We start from the raw sequence: 19,688 nt of genomic DNA, 5'->3' as shown, positions 1-19,688 counted from the left end.
TGATTTGCTACGGTAAGGATGCTTGAGTGCGTGCTTGCTGATTTAATTAAGAAGAAAGCCCTTTAATCAGGTATCCTATGAAGCTAGTGTAAGGAACCAGGGGTTTGCATAATTACTTTTTTTTTTTTTTTTAATTAATAAAATGTTTTATATATACTGAGTTTGGCAATATACTTCACTTGTCAGAATCAAGGAAGATATTTTTAGTTAAACAGAACGCTGAGGTAAGGTACACGTGTGGTGTGCATTATAAATGACTGGAATAAAGTCTCTAAGGCTGCATTTGAGCTCTGCCAGTCTATGCAATTGATAACATTAGTCAGTCTGTAGTCTTTAGCAGGGATTTGGAGAAATAGGCATGTGCTAAGTTGCTCCCTACACATACACTTGCTTCCTATAGAAAGTTTAGTGAAAACTTTCCTGAAATCTCCAAGTTCGAAGTATTTACCCTGCCTGTTACTTTCCTCTTGCTCTTCTTCTCACAGCCATCCTTTCTTCGCATAGGAGCCTTGCTCACCTGCTAATGCACTTTAGTTTCCAAAATTGAAAAATATTAGCAGAAGTGAGGATAGTGCCAATTTTGGGGCTGCGTTAAACTTGCAAAATGAATTTTTATTCTCTTACACTCGTGTCTCTGTGAATGGTGCCTGCGCTCCTGATCTTGTTTTTGTTGGTCTTGAGTTTGTAAATTGTTTGCAGTTGAATTAAACTGTTTGGTAAACACACTACTTGTAGAACCAAATAGTGCACAATCCTAACAATAATATTTAGAGATAGTATAGTTACAGCTTACACTGTAGCTAATTACATTGAAACTTTATGGCATATAGAAAATACCCTGGCCTGGTCAGTGCTATAGAGCTGAGTGGAGTTTATACCACACCAGCTGTAACTGAATGTGGCTTTTAGTGCTGTTAGGCCGTACGTGAGGAGATACAAGAAATGCAGTGAATTTCAGCTGATTGCCTGTGTTCTTATTTTTGAAAACAGATTAAATATCTTTAGCCTTTGTAAGATGTTCTAAATATGATCTAAATATTGTTATTGAATACCAAGGGCAGTGTAATTGGGATCTGAAGTAGTCTAGCATCTTTCTGAAATGGTACAGTTTGGTAATGCTTTCTGGACTATTTTTTTTTGTAATGTCTTGTGTTTTAATGAAGAATGAAGGGTGTTTTTTTCATGGCCTATTTATACATGTTGAATATAATGGACACTTTAAATGGAAATGCCTCTTTAGAGGAGCTTTATGTCTGAGAATCAGTGACACATTTGCTAGTTTACCAACATCTATTTGGAAATGTTCTCAATGACCAGTACTGGAAAACCTCTAGTATTCTTGGGTGAGGGTGGGAGATCCAGCTGAGCAAATAGTCTTTTTTTAGTCTTTTTTTTTTTTTTTTAATTCTTTTAGAAGCATTTGAATGGTGATCACTTACAGAAATTCTAGGAGTATCCTACCAAAATAGTTCTTTTCTACTCATATCATTGGCTCGTTTATGTACGGAATTTTAAAAACATACTTTCCACATTCCCCGAGATAATGACTAATAACTGCTGCTCAGGACTGAATGAAATAGTGCTGTTCTGCCTTTCTATATAGGGCTGTTTTGTTGTTCTGTTTCATTCCAGTTTTACATCCTGGATTCATGCTGGATTTATTGAGCTCCAGTGTTTGGATTCACCTTTGGTCACAACCCCTGTCTCTGAGTCCAGCCAACTCCTTTGTTTTCTCTGGTATCTCATGAGTTCAGGGATCCCAAAGGTGTTGGAGGAGCTTGTTACCAGATAGCTGCTGCTTTTTGTTTTCCTTTTGGAAGTACAGCATGCCCATTGAACCACGTAGGAACAAACAAGCAAGTGGGCCATCGGCTCGTACAGCGCAACAGGCAGCGGTGGGCTGCTAGAGCAGTGCTGGAGGGTTATTGGGTTTGATTTCATTTGAGTCTGAAGCTTGCAGTGCCTAAGCGTGAGTCAATCCATGCTTTAGTTTGAAGATTTGCAAGAAAGCTTAGTCTGCAACCTGGAAAAAACACCTGTATTTAACTAAGACTTGACTGTGTTTCTGGCTCCATTCTACTACAGGTAAAAAGTTGGCAGATTGGTGAAATGACTTGGCAGTTACAGTAGCAGAATATGTCAGAGCTTTGGGTCTCAGGCTTGTTTTGGTTAATTACAAGGTGTTAATCTTCTGGATGGCATCCTTTGCATATTTTTGTGCATGTCATTTGTTTCCTAATTAAGTAGGAGGAATGGATGGTTATGTTTTTTTTTTTTTAATTATTTATTTTATTTATTTTTTTATATTTTTATTTTTATTTTTCAAGGTGTGTATATGTGGTCCTCTAATCCTGGTTTACTGCATTTGTTCTGGTAAATGGAGAAAAATCCTTGCTTGCCTTAAAATTCCCTATTGCTAGGTGATGTTAGAGAGGGAAAAATGTGCACATTTGGGAGAGGGAAAAACACAGGGTAGAAGTGAGCTTGCACTGTTTGGTTTGTTGTACTTGTTTTTAGGGAACGTGATTGATGGGAGAGCATCTTTCAATATAGAAAGTAAAATGTTCTTATTTATGTAATTAATTTCTGTATGCATGACCTGTGTACAAGTTCAACACTTGTGTACAGCTGTAAAGATCTTGTGCAGAGGGCAGAGCCTCTATATAAGAAAAGAAGATAGCAAAGAAAGGGAAACAAGGCTCCTGAAATTTTAGGAAACAAATATGTGGAGAAACTCAGCTCAAAGTTAATGAGGGAGGGGATGAAGAGGCCACAGGTCCCAACCAAAGAACTGTGGTGTCTGGCAATGCCTTCCCTACCATAGCTCTACTTTGCCATCACAAAAACCTGGAGATGTGTCTGTTCTGCTGAGAAGCCTTTACCTTGCTTTGGTATCAGGTACTGCTTGTACAGGTCCCTGGGAGACACTCATTTAGAATGGCAGCGTGCAGGAAATTGGAGAGATTCCAGTTCACTGGAAGGGCATCATGAAATTAGAGAGGACCCTTTCACCCTTTTCAAAATATTGTTCTAACATTAGCTAGGTTTGCCACCTTTTTTTTCTTGATGCTGTTGTTAGTGGATTATGCTGTAGCAGCACCCTGTCTTTGTAGCTTGTAACAAAATTGTGATGCTTTTAGGAGCTGAGAAAAAATACTTTGATCCTAATGTAAAAATGCAGAGTTACGTATAAATAATGCAACACGTTCTTCCTTTGTGCTCTGTTTTCTCAGTTACATTTAGGTTTTTAAAAGATTTGACCTGCTGTTATAATTTTCAAATCTTGGACCACTTAATTTTAATTTGAGGCTGAGAGAATCATATTCTTCTGAGGACTCAAAAGCTCATGAGATTTTCTCTAATCCCAGAGAATGCATTTTACAGAGTGGCTTGAAGATACCCCTGCAGAACAACAACCAAAAAAAAAAAAAAAAGAAAAGAGGAAAATGTTGTCACTGCCAGATTTTTATTTTTTTTTTTGGCATGTTTGTAATGACTTAATCTCTTCTTTAAGAAAGCCCCAGAACAGCATTCTCTTCTAAAAATCAGGTCTTGGTGGTTTTCTTTAGTTGTCAAGGTGGTCTGTTTTGTTTCTGGACATGCCACTATTACATGAAGGCCTTAATTCTGGTAGCCTTTTAATTTGGTTCTTCTGTTCTGATGTCTTTGTGATTTTCTTCATGTGTGTATTTTTTTTTTTTCATGTGCTATACAAGCAGAAGAAATAGTGTGGACAGCACACAGCCATCTTTAATATTTTGATAAAAATGCCTGTGCCTTTCATATGCTGGGACCTGCCGATGAAAATAGATACAAAAGCAATAAGCTGGGTGCATCAGACCTACCATTAGAAACTAACAGCATGGCAAATACAATTGTTTTGCTCCCATACGTAGTACTTCCAAGTATTCTGCAAAATAATAGGTCATGGCACCAAATTGTAAGGCTGTTGGATATGAGTGCCTTTCCAGTTAAAGCACGGTTGACAAAGGTTGGGCGCAGCAAAAAAAGAAATTCACTGACCCGTTATTTTCTTGTAGGCATTCAGTATGCAAAGCTTCCACTTCAAGATTCATAAATCTGGAGAGCTACTTCTCTGACCTCAGGTTTAGCTCTAGTTGGCTAAAACCTGTAAAGTGTGGCATGTTCCTATTTAATAGAGCTGTCCCATGTAGCCCTCCACATCTCTAGTGATGATTTTTTTTCCTGCTCCATCCTTCATCATTGTCCACTGCTTCCGCACCTTGATTTTAAAAATGCAGTGGCAATTATTTATGCACTTCGTCCAATGCTAGGAGGAAGAACTTGCACCCAGGACATCTCTCTTCTCCTTCCACATCACTGACTGAAAGAATTAGCCTTTTTCTGTGGCACAAAGAAGTCTAGTTGTCTTTTGTGCAGTGGCACAGCCTGAGCAGGCTGGGTGCAAGGGTTTCCCGTATGGAGGAGCTGATACCTTGCTCCTGGAAGACAAGCGCAGCAGGATGTGTGGGACTCCAACCCACATTGTCACTTTTCTGAGCAAGTGTTTCAGTCATTTAGCTCTTGCAAAAGATGTAAATGGCCACATTCTCCCTTTTTTCCTGCCTTGAGTTCTTTGGTATCTTCATGCTGAACTTGGCGCTGTCAGTGCATGTGTTCACATTGTGCAAAGGTTGGTTAGGGTGTCAGTACCCTTACAGGGCTCCGATAAGGGAACAAACATGCAATTGTGGCATCTGGAAGTCCAAGACCTGTGGCAGGCAGCAAGCTGCTCAACTCTGGCAAGCGTGTCAGCAATTCTGGAGGTGTGCAGCAGCAGGCTTCTAAGCTAGGAAGTAGTTTACCTGGCAAAAACAGCACTAGGGCACCCGAGGATCATGTTTTGTGTTTTGAGGCTGTCATTTAAATTCTGTGGAAGATGTTGTTGCCTTGTTGCCTTTTTTTTTTTTTTTTTTTTTATCTGCAGAGACAGAGGTGAGTGGCACAGAAATTGCCTCAGTGAGAGCACAGCTCGGTCTGTGATAGTTTCATTGTGGTGATGATGTGTGGAGAGGAGAGAGCTCAGTGTGCCTCTCCAATTCTGGCATGGGTTTGCTGGAGTGGGAGTTAAAAAAACAACTTTGTTTATTTGTGAACACAGTACATTTGCTTTACAGTTCTTGAGACATAATACATTCATAGACCATTCTCTTGACCCCTATCATGAATACCACTGTTATTTTTCTCAGGCTTGACATACTTGGACGAGTTACTCATAGCTATTAGCTAACAGTGTGGCTATTATGGTTGATGCCAGACTTGCCTGTTCAGTTAAATAAGCCTGTATTTGTTCTTTACTTGAAAGTTTTGTTCTTAATGTTTAATTTGTTCTTCATTTCAAAGGTTCTGAAGAAAAAGCACTTGAAAGATGTGCATCTCCAACAAGTGTCTGTGAGAAGGTTCGCATCATTCAATCTCTTTTCAGTAGACGACCAGAATACTGAAGAGGAGACTGGGACCTGGGTTCAGTATAAAAGTGTCTTTTATCCTGAGTATAGCGTGTCCTTAAGGTAACCATCATTTAAGTTTTAAGTACCTCTTAAGATCATATACAAGACTTGAATATAAAACTCATTTGTCATTTTACCAGTTTTTTTTTATAACTAGAGCATAGTTTACAAATAAACTGTTAGATGTTATTTTTAGTTGTTTGTTGCAGTAAGCAGGTTGCCTGTTTTTTTGTTGTTGTTTGTTTTCTTTTTTTCCCAGTAAATTTCACTGAACTGCCAGAGCTTGACATAAATTCTGGTGATTATACCTGTAACATAATGCAAATACAGACACATATTTAATATTTTGGTAGCAATCTAGTTTTGGTAAAACTCAGTGATAATTTGGAAGCCAATTGGTAAAACAAAAGAATATAAGAATTCCTCTTTCTACAGAAAGTGTTTATATGTAATGAAAAAATACATTTTATGTCAGAGCAGAAAATGAAGAGGTTTGTATTAAAAAGTAACACACAGAACACCAACAAAAAGAATCTGAAGGAAGTGTGAGTTCTAGTAGCCTTAGCATTTTATAGCTGTGCATTCATTATTATGTTTTTCTTCTCTTTTGCTTTTGTCTCCTTTTCTGTGTTCAGTCCTGTACATATCTATAACTTGCTTTTGCCTCAACAGTAGCTTAAGCATCCCTGAATCAATACTTCGTTCTGCAGTTTCAGATTAGCCCTGCTGATTATGTAGGGTTTTGCATTCTGTGCACAGTAAAGGATGTTCCGGAGAGCCTGACTCGTGGAAAATTTAATTTAATTGGGACCTTTAAATTAAAATCAGTCATAGAAACTAAGATTTGACACCAACAAGTGACCACCATTAGCTCTAACACTTTTGCAAGTCTATAAACATAAAACAGGCACAGACAAACCAACTCTGCATGCAGGTTGTCTTAAATTTGCAGCTGGGTGTGAAGTCACATCTGAAATTGTTTAAAGTTTTACAAAAATTTAATATTCCATTTTTCCATGCTTACACATGTGGAAAGTCTTCAAAAGAAAACCTTTCTATTTGAAAGTACTGCCTAGTTTTAAGAGAACTAGGTACAGTGTTTTTTCTGCAGATGGACTTTTGCAGTGAACTGTCGGGTAATGCTAGGGATTCAGCCAGATGCTCACCGTCTACCTAACCTCTTTGTGCAGTCTCTGTGTTCCCTGGTTTTAGGTCTTTAGAGGCACACTGGTAGTAGGAAAGGTTTGGTAGAATTTAGGCTGAGCAAGTCTGTAGTCCTTTAGGCTGTGGTCTTTAACTTCTTCATTCAGTCTCCGTAGTTCACTGCCATGATGTGCAACACTCAGTGTCATTTCTTGATTTACTGTTTACAGGAATTTTAAGATAGAAGGCAAGCTAAGGTTCTGCTGTGCTGGCACTACAAAAATGGAGAGAATGTCAGGCTGATCTTGCTGTCATATATGATATCTGCGCAATTCTGTTTCCATCACTTCCCATGTCATCTTTTTTTTTTTTTTTTTTTTTTTTTGACTAAGAGTACCTTCATTGATGATAGGACACAGCTCAAGTTGTAGATTGCAAACAGCATGTTTGTTTATATATGGCTTTATTGTTGGTGATCAATGTACACTGTATTACTAAGTACTGGGATTTTATTTTTACTTTTTGTATTTGTCTGATCTTTGCCAATAGGAATGCACAGTTTCTGTGCTGGAGCAAGGTCACATTTGGTTTTAAAAAATGTATACTGAGGATAATAGGAAAATTGTTTCCTGCTGGAGATCCATGTTTTTATTTTTTGCTTATATTTTATTCATTTCTCGAGGATGCTGTCTCTAAAAATGGTAATCATAGTGATCGTTTAGGAATGCTGTTCAGAAATTATGTACTCTTACACTTCTGTATTAAAATGTTTTCTCTATATATTGAACCAGTGATAATGGATAGCATATACTTACTATTTCAAAATATTGAAGGGTGGTGAAGAAAGAAAGAAATGCACACTGTGTATTTTGCTAAAGCATAAATAGCTGCAACAAAATCCAGTTTACCGTTAGTCTGTATCAAATAAAGTTTCTTCAATGCTTCTGCAAAAGCATATAATTTAAGAAGGTAAACAAAACAGTTCAACATACATAACAGATTAACAGTTCTCCTTGCTGAAACTGGTGTGTCTAGAAGATAAATGTTGGAGTCAGCATTCTTGGATTTTTGAGAACTAAATGTATCTTGGAAACCTAAGGATCCTCTGCGTGTCTGACAGGTTTTCATTCATTTTTTTCTCCTCCTATTGGCAAAATGTTAATTAAAATTTTCATTAATAGAAACAATTTAAAGAAGATACAAGAATGTTTTATTACCATATAATTAACGATAACAAGAACATCAGTCAGGTAAATCCAGAACAGGGTGCCTGAGTAGGAGAACCTTTTCATACATCTTTTTGTCAGGAAAAAAATGTTGCTATGACCCCTCTAAGATCTTGACAGAAGTGCTTTAGAATTTTCATCTACATATGTTTTCCTCATGCATTAACATCTTCTTGGGAAAGCTTATTTCATATGTTGGATGTTAAAAGGGTTGTCAACTAATATCTTGACAAGACTAAATACTTTAGAAAGTTCATAAGGTTGGTAGTGGCTTTTGGCAAAAAGTCTAAAGGTCAAGCTATATCAGTTCAAGGGCTATCAAAACTGATCAAATTGTGTATTCAGATATGCTATGACCTAGCTGGAATTACTGTTCTAGAGGGACTTTGGGATCAGTTTGTTAGGCAAATAAAAGCTTCAATCGGAGCTACAAGTCATGTGTGTGACTTTCTGAATTTCTCAGAACAGCTTGTTTTAATGAGATGATATTTTTCTATCCAAATTCAGATTGGATTCACCTTTCTCTTATGCCGTGCTTTTCTGTCACTAGTTCATTTTAGAATCATTTTTGTAAGAAGTCTTCTAAAGCAGGAAGCCAGAAGCACCCAATATAAGGCAAATTTTGCTTAAAAAAATTAAGCTGGATTTATGTGATTGACTAGATTTTGTTGTTGACTAAGTATGTTGTAATGATACACTTACATGTTACATCCATGCCTTGATGATACGAGTTGGGTGGCTACATACATGTATATGGCATTGCTTGGTGTTGTTTGCAATTAATGTTAGTTAAGAAATAAGTCCCTTAGCTGATAGGAAGTCAGACTGGGCATCAGGCTGAATGTTTATGGCAGTCTAGCATGGAGAATTTACTCATCTTCAGTCCAAGCTGGAATCTTGCTGCATTTTTCACATTCAGATTTGGATAGAATAAACTAAGGTAATGTAGGCTGAAGATGAAAAACAAAAAGGCCATTTTGAGGGACGTTTGTTGCAAGCGTGAGGTGGAAAAAGTTATCTTTCATCACAGATATTATCTACTCTTCTGAATCTTTTCTTTATGAGAAATATGTTTTTAGTCAAAAATGAAGCTGGAAGAGAAACATAAAGTTTTAAGTTCTTCTTAACTGGGAGTATTTCACTTTGCCGTTCAAAAACTGTGCATGTACTAAATAATTGTTTTCTTGGTGATAGGAAGATATAAGTAATTAGAATTATTTTAACGTGTTTTGTTTATTTAACCTTGCATATATAAACCCTTCTATTCTAAGTCACGAATGTGCTTCTAAATTTAAATTTTGTACAAATAGTTATAGCAATGAAATGATTACAGATCATAAAGATGTAGTGTCTAACTGTGGCAATGCTGTCTGTCTTTTAGACAGGAAAATTGTTCTTTTATTAGAGTTTAAAAAATGAGCAGTCAATATCTTTTTAAATTTTCTATTTCAGGATATGGATTTACTTTAAAATTGTAGGCTTATTTTAAGCAATCAGAAAAAATAAGTTGTTTTTGTGGTAAAATATTTTCCATTGATCAGTAATTTGGTATTTCAACTACTAAAATGCAGAACTGAGAAGAACAATGCCAGTGGCTTACAGGAAGGTTTAAATCTTTGTAAAGAGTGTAAAGTGTTCTTTGCAAGATGTCATGCCTTTATTCTGAATATGATAAAAAAAAAAGAAAGAAATTATTAGATTATTCTAGACCTTTGGTTTAGTAATGAGAAGCATGTTATTTGTCTGTGGCAAGTGATATGTTAGAAGATGGTTTAGGACTGAATTCCATTGGATATTCCTGTAGGTTATTTCTGCTACAAACATTTTGAAATTTTAATGGATAGGTGTTTTGTTTTTTTTTTTAGAGATAAACAGATTTCAAGGAATATTGCCTACCCCTTAAGGACACTTTGTGAAGATATGATAAAATTGCTTGTTCCATATATTGCATGCTAAGAGACAGTGTATGCATTTAGCAGCATAAATGCTTGGTTGCAGCAGGAAGAAATTGAGGAAAGAGAGTAATTCATTTGCAACATACTTCTATCCCTGATTGAGTTAAGACTGTTCCTTCATACTGCCTAATACTTGTGTATTTGTAAAAAGAATTTGTAGATAAAGAAGCTGTTGTTTTGATTATTTTTACCCTATTAAACTGAGATCTTGAACTGGAGTGAAAGAGGAATTTGTCTTGTTTTTCTATACGCTGGCACAGAAAAAGCAGCAAATTAAATAACAAAGTTTGTATATAGTTCTGAGTCTCTTAACTGGACTGCAGTGACAATTGATGGTGTGACCATGCAACCTTTTTTGTAAAGTACCCTTAGCAATAACTATTTTATCCTTATCCTGTCTTTCCTTTTCCACAAGTATTGTAGCTTTGCTTTGTATCCCAGTTAATAATAGATGGTGACATATTGCTATCCCCCCCAGCTATTATATGGGATCTACTTAATGTACTTAATGTTTGTAATTTTGTTTAAGTTTCATATTATTTTTCCTAATTCTGTTGATGAATAATATAAAGGAAGAAAAAAGTTTTGTTTCATACTGATTAGATGGAAAGCGTACATTTATAGGGAGCTTTTGAAGAATTGATTATCTTCATTCTACTGCCTATACCTACATGTAAAAGTCTGCCACTTGTGCTTCCTGAACTGGAGAGGAAGAAACATTAACATACTTTACAGATATTTCTTTCCCTCTCTCTCTGTGACTTAACTTTATTCGTAGTCCAAAGCAAGGAATTTTGCGCTACTTCATATCAGGAGAAACATGAGTTAAATTAGTTCATCATCCTTTGATTTGTCTTCTGTGACTTACTGCTTCCACCACAGAAATTTTTGCATACTGTTCCTCGAAGACTTATCATAAGAACACTGCAGATCAGATTAACCTGAGCTGAAATTCTTTGTCCGTGATGCTCACCTATGCTTGTCTGAAGTACAAAAGGTTTTGTTGATCTCAGCAACCACAGCTTTGAACTTTTTTGCTTGAACTGTACAATGCTCATAACATATTCCAAAGTGCTCAATACTGATGTTCTTCTGTATTTGGGGATAACTGTGGAAACTTATGGGAGTTTTGGGGGCTCATTTAATGTGTTAGAAATGTCTTTTTGCAAAATAGAGTTTCATATTAAAAAAAAAAAAACACAAACACTTGTGATTTCTTTTCTTGACTTTCATAATTTGGTGCACATGGCATTTACAAATGCTTCATGCACAGCTTGTGAGATGTACAGTTGAAAGCTGTGATTATGACAGGCATTCATAGAAAAGAGACGTGATGTGTATTAGATCACAGTTTCCTGGTTAGATATAGGAGGAGCAGCTGATGGGATGAGGCGGCGAAGCAGCAGCAGCTACAGAACTGCTGGGGTGGCAGTAGTGGATCCCAACCTAGAAACTGTTTTTTAGGAATGGTACCAAGTGGTGTGATATTTATGGCAGAACTTGGAGTTAGAGATTACCTCTATTTACAGGTGCATGTACTTTTTAGGCTGCAAGTCCCATTTGTGATGGAAAAACTTGGGAAGATTCATTGTTACTAACTTGGAGCAGTCTTACAGTAGTCCATAATGGTAATATGTGTAAGACCTGCCCAAGGTGTGATTTTGGGAGTAAATGAGAAGTGATTACTGAGGTAATGGCTACTCCTCTCATCCTAGATGTTTGCGCTTGCTCCCTGCTTTTCTTCAGTGAAGGTTTCATAAGCTGATCAGACTAAAGGAAGCAGGTGTTAAACCCTGACTGCTTTCAGGATGAGTGTGGGGTGGGACTGAGGAGAAGGATGCCCCTCAGAGGAAAGCTGGATCATTCTCATCATTAAATTATGGCTCACGTATGTGCTTGCCATGAACGGTATCTGTGAAAGCAAGAAGGAGGCTGTCAAGACACAGACGGAGAGGAAGAGACTTTGAATATTGCAGGTGGCCCGTGCAAAATGCCTCCACTGGCCAAAACAGCAAATATTAAGATGTATTGTGTCTGTGCTTGGAAGCCACAAGCTTTTGGCCACTGAATAATAAATGGAATGTGTTTGAAATGTCTGTGTATATTGATGTTTAACCATGGAAAGAATGTTTTATAATCAGAGGAAGATTTTTAATGAAAGTTAAGTATATCAAAAGTTGTTCTTCCTTGCCTCTGCTTGCTTAACTTTTAAACTTTATGATATCTCTTTAATATATGAAACATATAGACAAAGAAATAATAATATAAAAAAAAAAAATCAGTTTATTGTTCCAGGACTAATCTATGTCAACAAAGATTAATATATTTCTTTAGCTTTCCCTGAATCTTTTTCTTTGCCCCCCAGTCTTACATTCATTTAGAGAGAATACATTCACAGCTGTCTGAGAGACCCTGACTTTGTCAGAAGTATGCGTGGTTATGGAGTGAGTAGGATGCTGAAGAGCCAGCAGGAGACAGTTCAAAGGGCAGCTCTGCAGTTAGCAGGACTACTGATCCTGTTCACTCTCCTGTCACTTCCCTTGGATTAACTCTGTTGCATCAGTTGGCTAATCTGATTGAAAACAAACTTGCCAAAGGAAAATAAAAGAAGGAAAAAGTGAATTCTTTGTCCAGGCAAGCTAGGAAAATTTTTGTAGACTTCCACCCTCTAGTGCAGTTTAGAAATGTATTTTTGGCTTGCTTCTAGGTAGCTGGGAGAAAAGCTCTGATCTACAGGTGAATGTTGCTTGTAATATCTTTGATCATTTTTCTTGCCCCTGTTTATGACCTCATTTCAGGTTCTGTTGGCTTCATTGTTTTTCTTTCTTTCTTTCTTTCTTTCTTTCTTTCTTTCTTTCTTTCTTTCTTTCTTTCTTTCTTTCTTTCTTTCTTTCTTTCTTTCTTTCTTTTTTAAGAATTAGTCAAGTTGATGCTTTGTACTTCTCATAATTTGTCATTTAATGTGTTAGAAATGTCTTTTTGCAATATAGAGTTTCATATTAAAAAAAAGTTAGATTTTTTTCCCCCATTCTTACACTAATATTCAGGAATGAAAAGCTTAGAGAATGAGCATTAAATTTGAAAATGTTAGAGGTGCTGGATTTCTTTCACTCTTAAATTGCTGAAAATTGGTATGATCCCAAATGGCCCTGGAAGCTATATGTGAAATCTTATTAAAAGACTGCATTTTTGTGTTTTACTGCCTAGCTGAATTATTTTTAGAACTCTAAGTGCATTTATGAAACAACTGTGTGATCTAACTGTTGTAAAGTGTAAGACTTCTTGATTTTTATTTGCTTGTTTTGGCCCTAAATTGGTTTGGAGCAGTTAAAAAAAATTTTAGTTTCTTCTTCTTTTTTATTTTTATGGTTTTGTTTTTGTTTGTGTGAGTCCAGCCAGCATGTCTATAGCATTTACATGTTTCATAAGCAAACATTCATTCAACTTTAATGCACTTTTCTTCTGCAAATTGTGAGTGATTTGCTCATTGTGTGCTAAAATTTGAAGGTGATATGTGAAGATCATAACAATATGATTTCATAATAATACGATAATTTAATTTCCTCAGTTTTGAATATTTTACTTTAATTATACAAATATAAAACCAAAGAGAATGCAATTCACTGAACACATTAACCATTTTTATTGTTCACATAATTAAATGAAATGTTCTTGACTTTTGTGGAAGAAAATAGGAATGTGCGTACTGCTGCTGTTCAAAAATATTCTTTTGTTTTTCCTCTTCAAAGAAATCTCATTACCAAAATTCTTCCTTTCCTATATGTGGTTTCCACAACTATGTCAAAACTGATGCTGTTTGGATATATTTTAATTTTGATAAAGATTAGTTTTGGAGAAACATTTTCATAGTTCATGAATGACTGTGGTGGAACTTTGAAGACTACTGATTGCCTCCCTGTTGTGCCCCACGTGGCTGCAGTAGTACCTGTTTGTTGTCTGTGAAAGTCATTTGTGAGAAATGGACATGTGCAGTGAACCTTTTTTTATGAAAATTTTTGTGTTTGTTTGTTTGTTTTGTTTTTTTGATTGTTTATATGTTGGTAAGTCACTGTTTCTGTTTTCTTCTAGATTTCACGATGGACTCCAAAATGTTAAAGATGTTCTTACAAGCTTTGACAACACAGGGAATGTCTGTAAGTCATTGTTTATTTAAATACAGTACAATGTTGACAGAAGCCTAACTGTACTAATACAAATTATTACTGTATGAGCCATCAGCAACCATTTCATTTACCTGAGAAACAGCCTTACCATGACCAGATACACACATCTACTACCTACCTAAGCACTTTGCATTGTTTTATATAGCACAGTTGTTTGTGTGCATACACCCTTAAATCTTCCCAGTGTATGTTGTTTTTGGTCCTGTGACTGCAGTGGGAAGTTCACTGACTGGAGTTCAGTGCATCAGAGCAGCTGAACCGGGTTGGACAAAAAATTAGTTTAGCCCGTTGATTTGTCTTGGCCAATGGCCAGCAGTGGTTATCTGAGGAACGCTGTGAGAGCATGGGAAACATACAATGATACTTCTGGCTTACAGAGGGCAGACAGAAAAACAAAAGAAAGCACCTAATCAAGTTCTGAAATTCCTCCCCACAGAACGTTTTGGCTCCTAGTATATCGCATGGGTTCTAAAAGCAGAGGAGAAAAATTGTGGAAGAAAAATTCCCTGTGGCTATTGAGTGTAAAGGCATCAGTTACGGTTCAGAAATTGCTGGACAGTAGGAGAATTAATGGGGCAGTAGGATGATATGTTTGTCCTGATCTTGCGCTCTTTTCTAAGCATCAGCTACTGACCACATTAATCTTAGACAAGGTGAGCCTTAAGTGGACCTTCAGAGTCTGATCCAGTATGGCTCTGCTTCAGTATACTTATTAATAAAGTGTTCTATGCTGTTAATGGACTTTAATTATAAAATTATGGTAGATCACAAGAAAGAAGCCAAGCTAAAATAAGTAACTATTTTTTGTAGTGATTAATTATGTATAATTAAAGTAAATATAATTTACATTCACAGATATACATTGAATTTTTATTTGGTAATTTCTGCCTTATTTCTCAGGAAGGGTTGGTTGTTTTCAAACAAGCAAGCTTGCGGATTAAACCGGGGGGGGGGGGGGCGGAGCTTGGGGTGTGTCTCTATGGTTGCCAATTATTCAAGAAAAGTGCAGTTATCTCTTCATCCCTGTCAAAGGTATAAGATCAAAACTGTCCAGAAATACGAGTATTTCATCTCAAAACTCCAGTCTTTGTATTCCAAACCTGTTTCAATAAACATGGGCTTTTCATTAGGAAAAAGGTCAATTTATTGAAGAAACTTTTGTCTTCCAAAGGAAAAAAAATTATTCATAAATCATGTGCTCTCCTTTTAAAATTTGCTAGCTTCCATTCAGCTCTCAACATTGGAGGTAGTTGCAGGGTTCTGCCACAAAATGTGTTTGGATACATTCTTTCACTGTTGCCAAACAGGGATGCTTTTGTCTGATTTTGGAATGAAAAATTTATGTAAGTAATATACTAAAATCCCAAATGAATAGGGCTGAGAAAGAAAATTCACATTTCTAATTATGACTGACATCAGGTATAGGTGTAGGCATCATGAGGTAGATAATGAAAATATTTAAATTTAAGACATTTAGGATCTGAAAGAAAATGCTTTGCTTAAATTACAGGAGGCATTTGAAGAGATTTGATGTAGATTCTCTGAATAGGATGCTAGAGAGACTTTTGTAACCATTTACATTTATTCTTAAGCTTTACCCAATTTAAAAAAAAAAAAAAAAAAAAAAAAACAAGAAAAATAAGAAAAAAAAGTCCAATCTTGACAGTGAAGGGGCAATGAGAGGAAAGAAAAAATACTATTGTTCATTAAATACTCAAGTGTTTAGTTCGAACAGCAGAGAAAATCCTATTTTTTTAATGTCAAAAGTGCTTTAACATTAACACCCACATACTGGAACAAGATATTGTACTTTGTTAAACACCGTAATGTGCTTTCTTAATCTTTGTTCTTTGTGTAAGTACTTAGATTGTGATCAATCTATACAAATTTCTTTGATAACACAAATAAATTGCTGTGCTAAAGTTTGATATGCTTTTCTGTTGTTAGACGTGCTGTCGGCTCTTCTATTAACCTTTTCCAGTATTTCAGCTACTTGCTTATTGATTGCAGATAGTAGAACAGGACTTACTACTCTAATAGGCACAACACCAGTCTAACACAGAAGTAATATGACATTTGTAGTTCTCCTTACTGTTTCTCTGTATACACAAAGATTCACATTTGTCCCTTTGGATTTGGTATTGCTTTGAGAGTTCATGCTGTGCTATTATAGGCAGTGTTTGCAAAGTCATTTTAAAATTCACTGCTTCCCTGTTTTTAAATGTCTGTGACTCTGTATTGATGTGCATATTACTGATTTATGCCTGTTTTACTGAGCACTTTTGATTACACTCTATTAGGGTAACTAAAATAGTTATCTTCTGACAGCATTTTGACAGCATACTGGCTTGGAGTATACTAATCATACTTCCTTGCTACTGCCTTTATGGAGTAAAGGTGCCCAGTGTTCAAGCCAGAACTGCTGTGTATATCATACCATCATAGTAAAGTTCCCACTCATGAGTTACTGAGCTGTTTAATTTGGATCGTACCTGATTGAATTTGTCCTTTTATCTCTAAGAGTAACTACAATTCTTATATTTCTAAAGCTAGGTTGATATATTTTTTAAAGTGCTATAGTGTTATTTACAAATTTTATTTTATCATATGACAGTATACCCTAAAAAAAAATCATTTTTTTTTTTTTTTTACATTTAACATTATTAAATCATATCTTCTAACACCTAGTACTAATGGAGCTATCCAGTACTGAGCATGTTATCAGTTCTATCAACAGTGTCTCTGTGAGAGGACCTATCGAGTAATTACAAACTTTAATGTTCTTTTAGGGTACCCTGCGTAGTCATAACTTACTGGGCACTAAACTTCACTTAAATGATTTGGACCGAGTTATCAGAAAATAGTTAAATATTTTAGTGTTTTGCATATTTGCTTTGGCTACTGTACTAGATAATGTTTTGCTAGAGTAACCTCTAGCAAACCTCTAACCTAGATCATTAAATAATTGTGTTAAACAGATTAGATTTTCTAAAAACTGAAACATGATTCTTATTTCAACATTTGAAACCAAAATCATTTGTTTCAAATAACCAAGGACCTTGTATTAAAATTTTGTTTTTTTTTTTTTGATCTTTCTACCTATGGCCACATCACCATACCCTATCAAAAGAAGAGTGGTAGAGCAAATTCTAGTCAATACCACTTTCTCTACACTCCCAGTACACACAAACTCAGTACCAGATGTGCCACTAGCTGGCAGCATTATATAAAATATCAATAAGCAGTTTTGAGGAGTATTTGTGACTGCTTTCTGACAGTGCTGCCTTACACCAGTAAGACTTCAGGGCAAAAATGCAGCCAACTGCAGTAGCTGTAAATGGTGTATTATGAGTCTCCAAAGTGTTAACTCCAGAAATTGCCTCTGCACAAAGTTGTTCAAACTTGGTATCCTTACATTCTGTCTTTTTCAAAAATATTTCCAATGATGCCTTTTCATTGTAGGAATTCTGCCATGAATAAAAATTCATGCTACAAATCACTTTTCCAAACAACATGTGAAAATTTTGGGTATCTTTTCTGCTCATCTTTTGTGAGAGAGCAGTTTGCACATGAAAACGCTGAATGAATTCTCCACACAGACAGGATGCAATGCTAAATGCACTTCATTCAGCTTTAATTCTGTGCATGAACAGGAAGCAAGGAAAAGAAGGCAAGGACAGAGGAAGAGATTGGTGTGTTCATTTTAGACAACAGTATGCCATCTGTTAAAAAAATGGTACATCCTGAGACCATCTCTAGTCATAAGACACTCCTTCAAAAGAACTGATGGATCCCAAGCAGAAGGCTCAGTGGTGACATTGTGGGATAGCATCAGCTGGCTTGGGGAGCCACATACCATGCTCATCCTTGCAGAAAATCTCTTCTGCAAATGACTGTCCAAAAGGCAAAGGAAATTCTGCAAGAATGAGCTGTTGTCAATTATCACTTTCCCCTGTCTTTTTCTAGTGGGAGAAATGTTCGTATAATTATACACGTAATTTGAGAGGCTATAAGTGAAATGATCAAGGGTCAAAATACAATCCTCTTTACTAATTGCCACAAGTCTGAGAAAGCTACAATGACCGTAAAGCAGAATTTTAAGCAGTGAAATAAAACATAGTTTGGAGTTTTTGTCTAGTATCTACCTGATGTCAACCCAGAAACAAGATATTCCAGAGTGCTCATGTAGTATATATACACTTGCAATTTTATACCATTTGGAATAGTAAAAAAAATATTCTTATAAACTACACATAGCATTAGTTAATAATGTAACCATTGCAAGAAACATGTTCAATACATACTCATTTCATTTTCTACTTAGTGGAGTGTAGACTTACATGTTTTGGAACTAAAAAAGCAGCAGAGGGTGCTGCAGTTACAGAGCTACCCCAATACTTATTCCAAAGTTGCTGTTCCTGATCAAATAGATCCTGTGAAGACAAGCTCTCAATTTTGGGGGGATGGGAACAGAATAGATTTAAATTCTCTTGCCTCTGTATATGCAGGAACGCCAGGCAGACGATATGAAATCAAGAAAAAATATAGACTTATATATTCACTTTTTTAAAATTTAAAAAAAAAAAGTATTTTTCTTCAGGAACATGTTGCAGTTTGCTGAAAACAGTGCCTGGATATAGCTTTTATTACAAAACACCTACTCACCATCTTCTGAACTGTTTTTGTTTGTACTAGCTTTACATTTAGAAATTTCAGTTTCAGAAAGAAAAAGGTTTATGTTGGAGGAATTTGGATTTTTGAACATGCTGTCTAAATTGGAGAATAGTTCTGTCCCTACATAGCATATTTTTCAAGAAAATAAGAAGGAAAAAAGATTTTAATTTTAAGTCCCCTTTTTAAAAATAAATCTCAGGGAAACATTGAACAAAATGAATTTTCTCATTCTAGTTTTCTTTTTTTTTTTTTTTTTTTCCTTTCTTTCAGGTCATATTCATTTTAAAGCTATGTTTAATTAAAAATGCTGTGTAACTTCTTGTTCACAAAACTTTTATCTAACTAAAAAACTCTTTTAAACAAAGATTTTTTCCTTCTTTCTTCTCAAATATCTAGCAATAAAGGGTGTTGTGTTTCCCAGCAGCAGTGTATGAGAATGTGTTCAGAGACTTACTTGTGTCTTTGCAGCTCTCACAGGGTAACTCAAAGATATTTGAACTCCTCTATGGAGATATTCTGGCAGCTACTGATTTATCATGCCTGGAAGGAAAGATGCCATCAAGCTACCTAGGGAAAAGCATAGGATGGCATCTTCTATCACAGTAGAGGTGCTCCTGTATTTCATGTAACATTACTTAGACTTAACAAGGGAGCAGAATGCATTTTTCAGGTGCTGCTATGGAAATTTTCTTTCTGTGTGTGTGGTGTTTTTTTTTTTTTTTTTTTTTTTCTCTTCCTTCCCAAGAGGAAACTTCTTGTTTTCTGTGGTGAAAAGCATACTGACTTGGATATGCTTCCTGCCTCTCTATGCCTCACTAGATATTCTCACCTCGAGATACTGCCACTCGTCTTCTGAGTCTTCTCTCGTTCCATCTGTGTGGCAGTTTGATATTGTTTACCATGTCAGAATCTCACACCCTCTTGAAAAAGTCTTCAGCAAAAAATAAATTGACTGGAAGAAGGTTTGGATAGCAACGATACATGTCGTTTTGAATGAAATATTGTATTTATGATACCTACAATTTACTATTCACT

The 19,688-nt window shown here is 35.9% G+C and overlaps 1 protein-coding gene across 1 annotated transcript in view; it reads left to right on the top strand.

Moving 5' to 3' along the window:
• Positions 1-19,688, top strand: part of CAMKMT (calmodulin-lysine N-methyltransferase) — a 222,601-nt gene that overhangs the window by 1,682 nt on the left and 201,231 nt on the right. The window contains exons 2-3 of the mRNA XM_082757387.1: positions 5,365-5,531; positions 13,885-13,949. Of these exons, the coding sequence (XP_082613513.1) occupies positions 5,365-5,531; positions 13,885-13,949 (232 nt within the window). The remainder of the gene's footprint in view (positions 1-5,364; positions 5,532-13,884; positions 13,950-19,688) is intronic.

This window comes from Aythya marila (assembly GCF_965140915.1).
Source record: "Aythya marila genome assembly, chromosome: 3".
Taxonomy (NCBI): domain Eukaryota; kingdom Metazoa; phylum Chordata; class Aves; order Anseriformes; family Anatidae; genus Aythya; species Aythya marila.
This window is presented reverse-complemented; position numbering and strand designations above follow the sequence as displayed.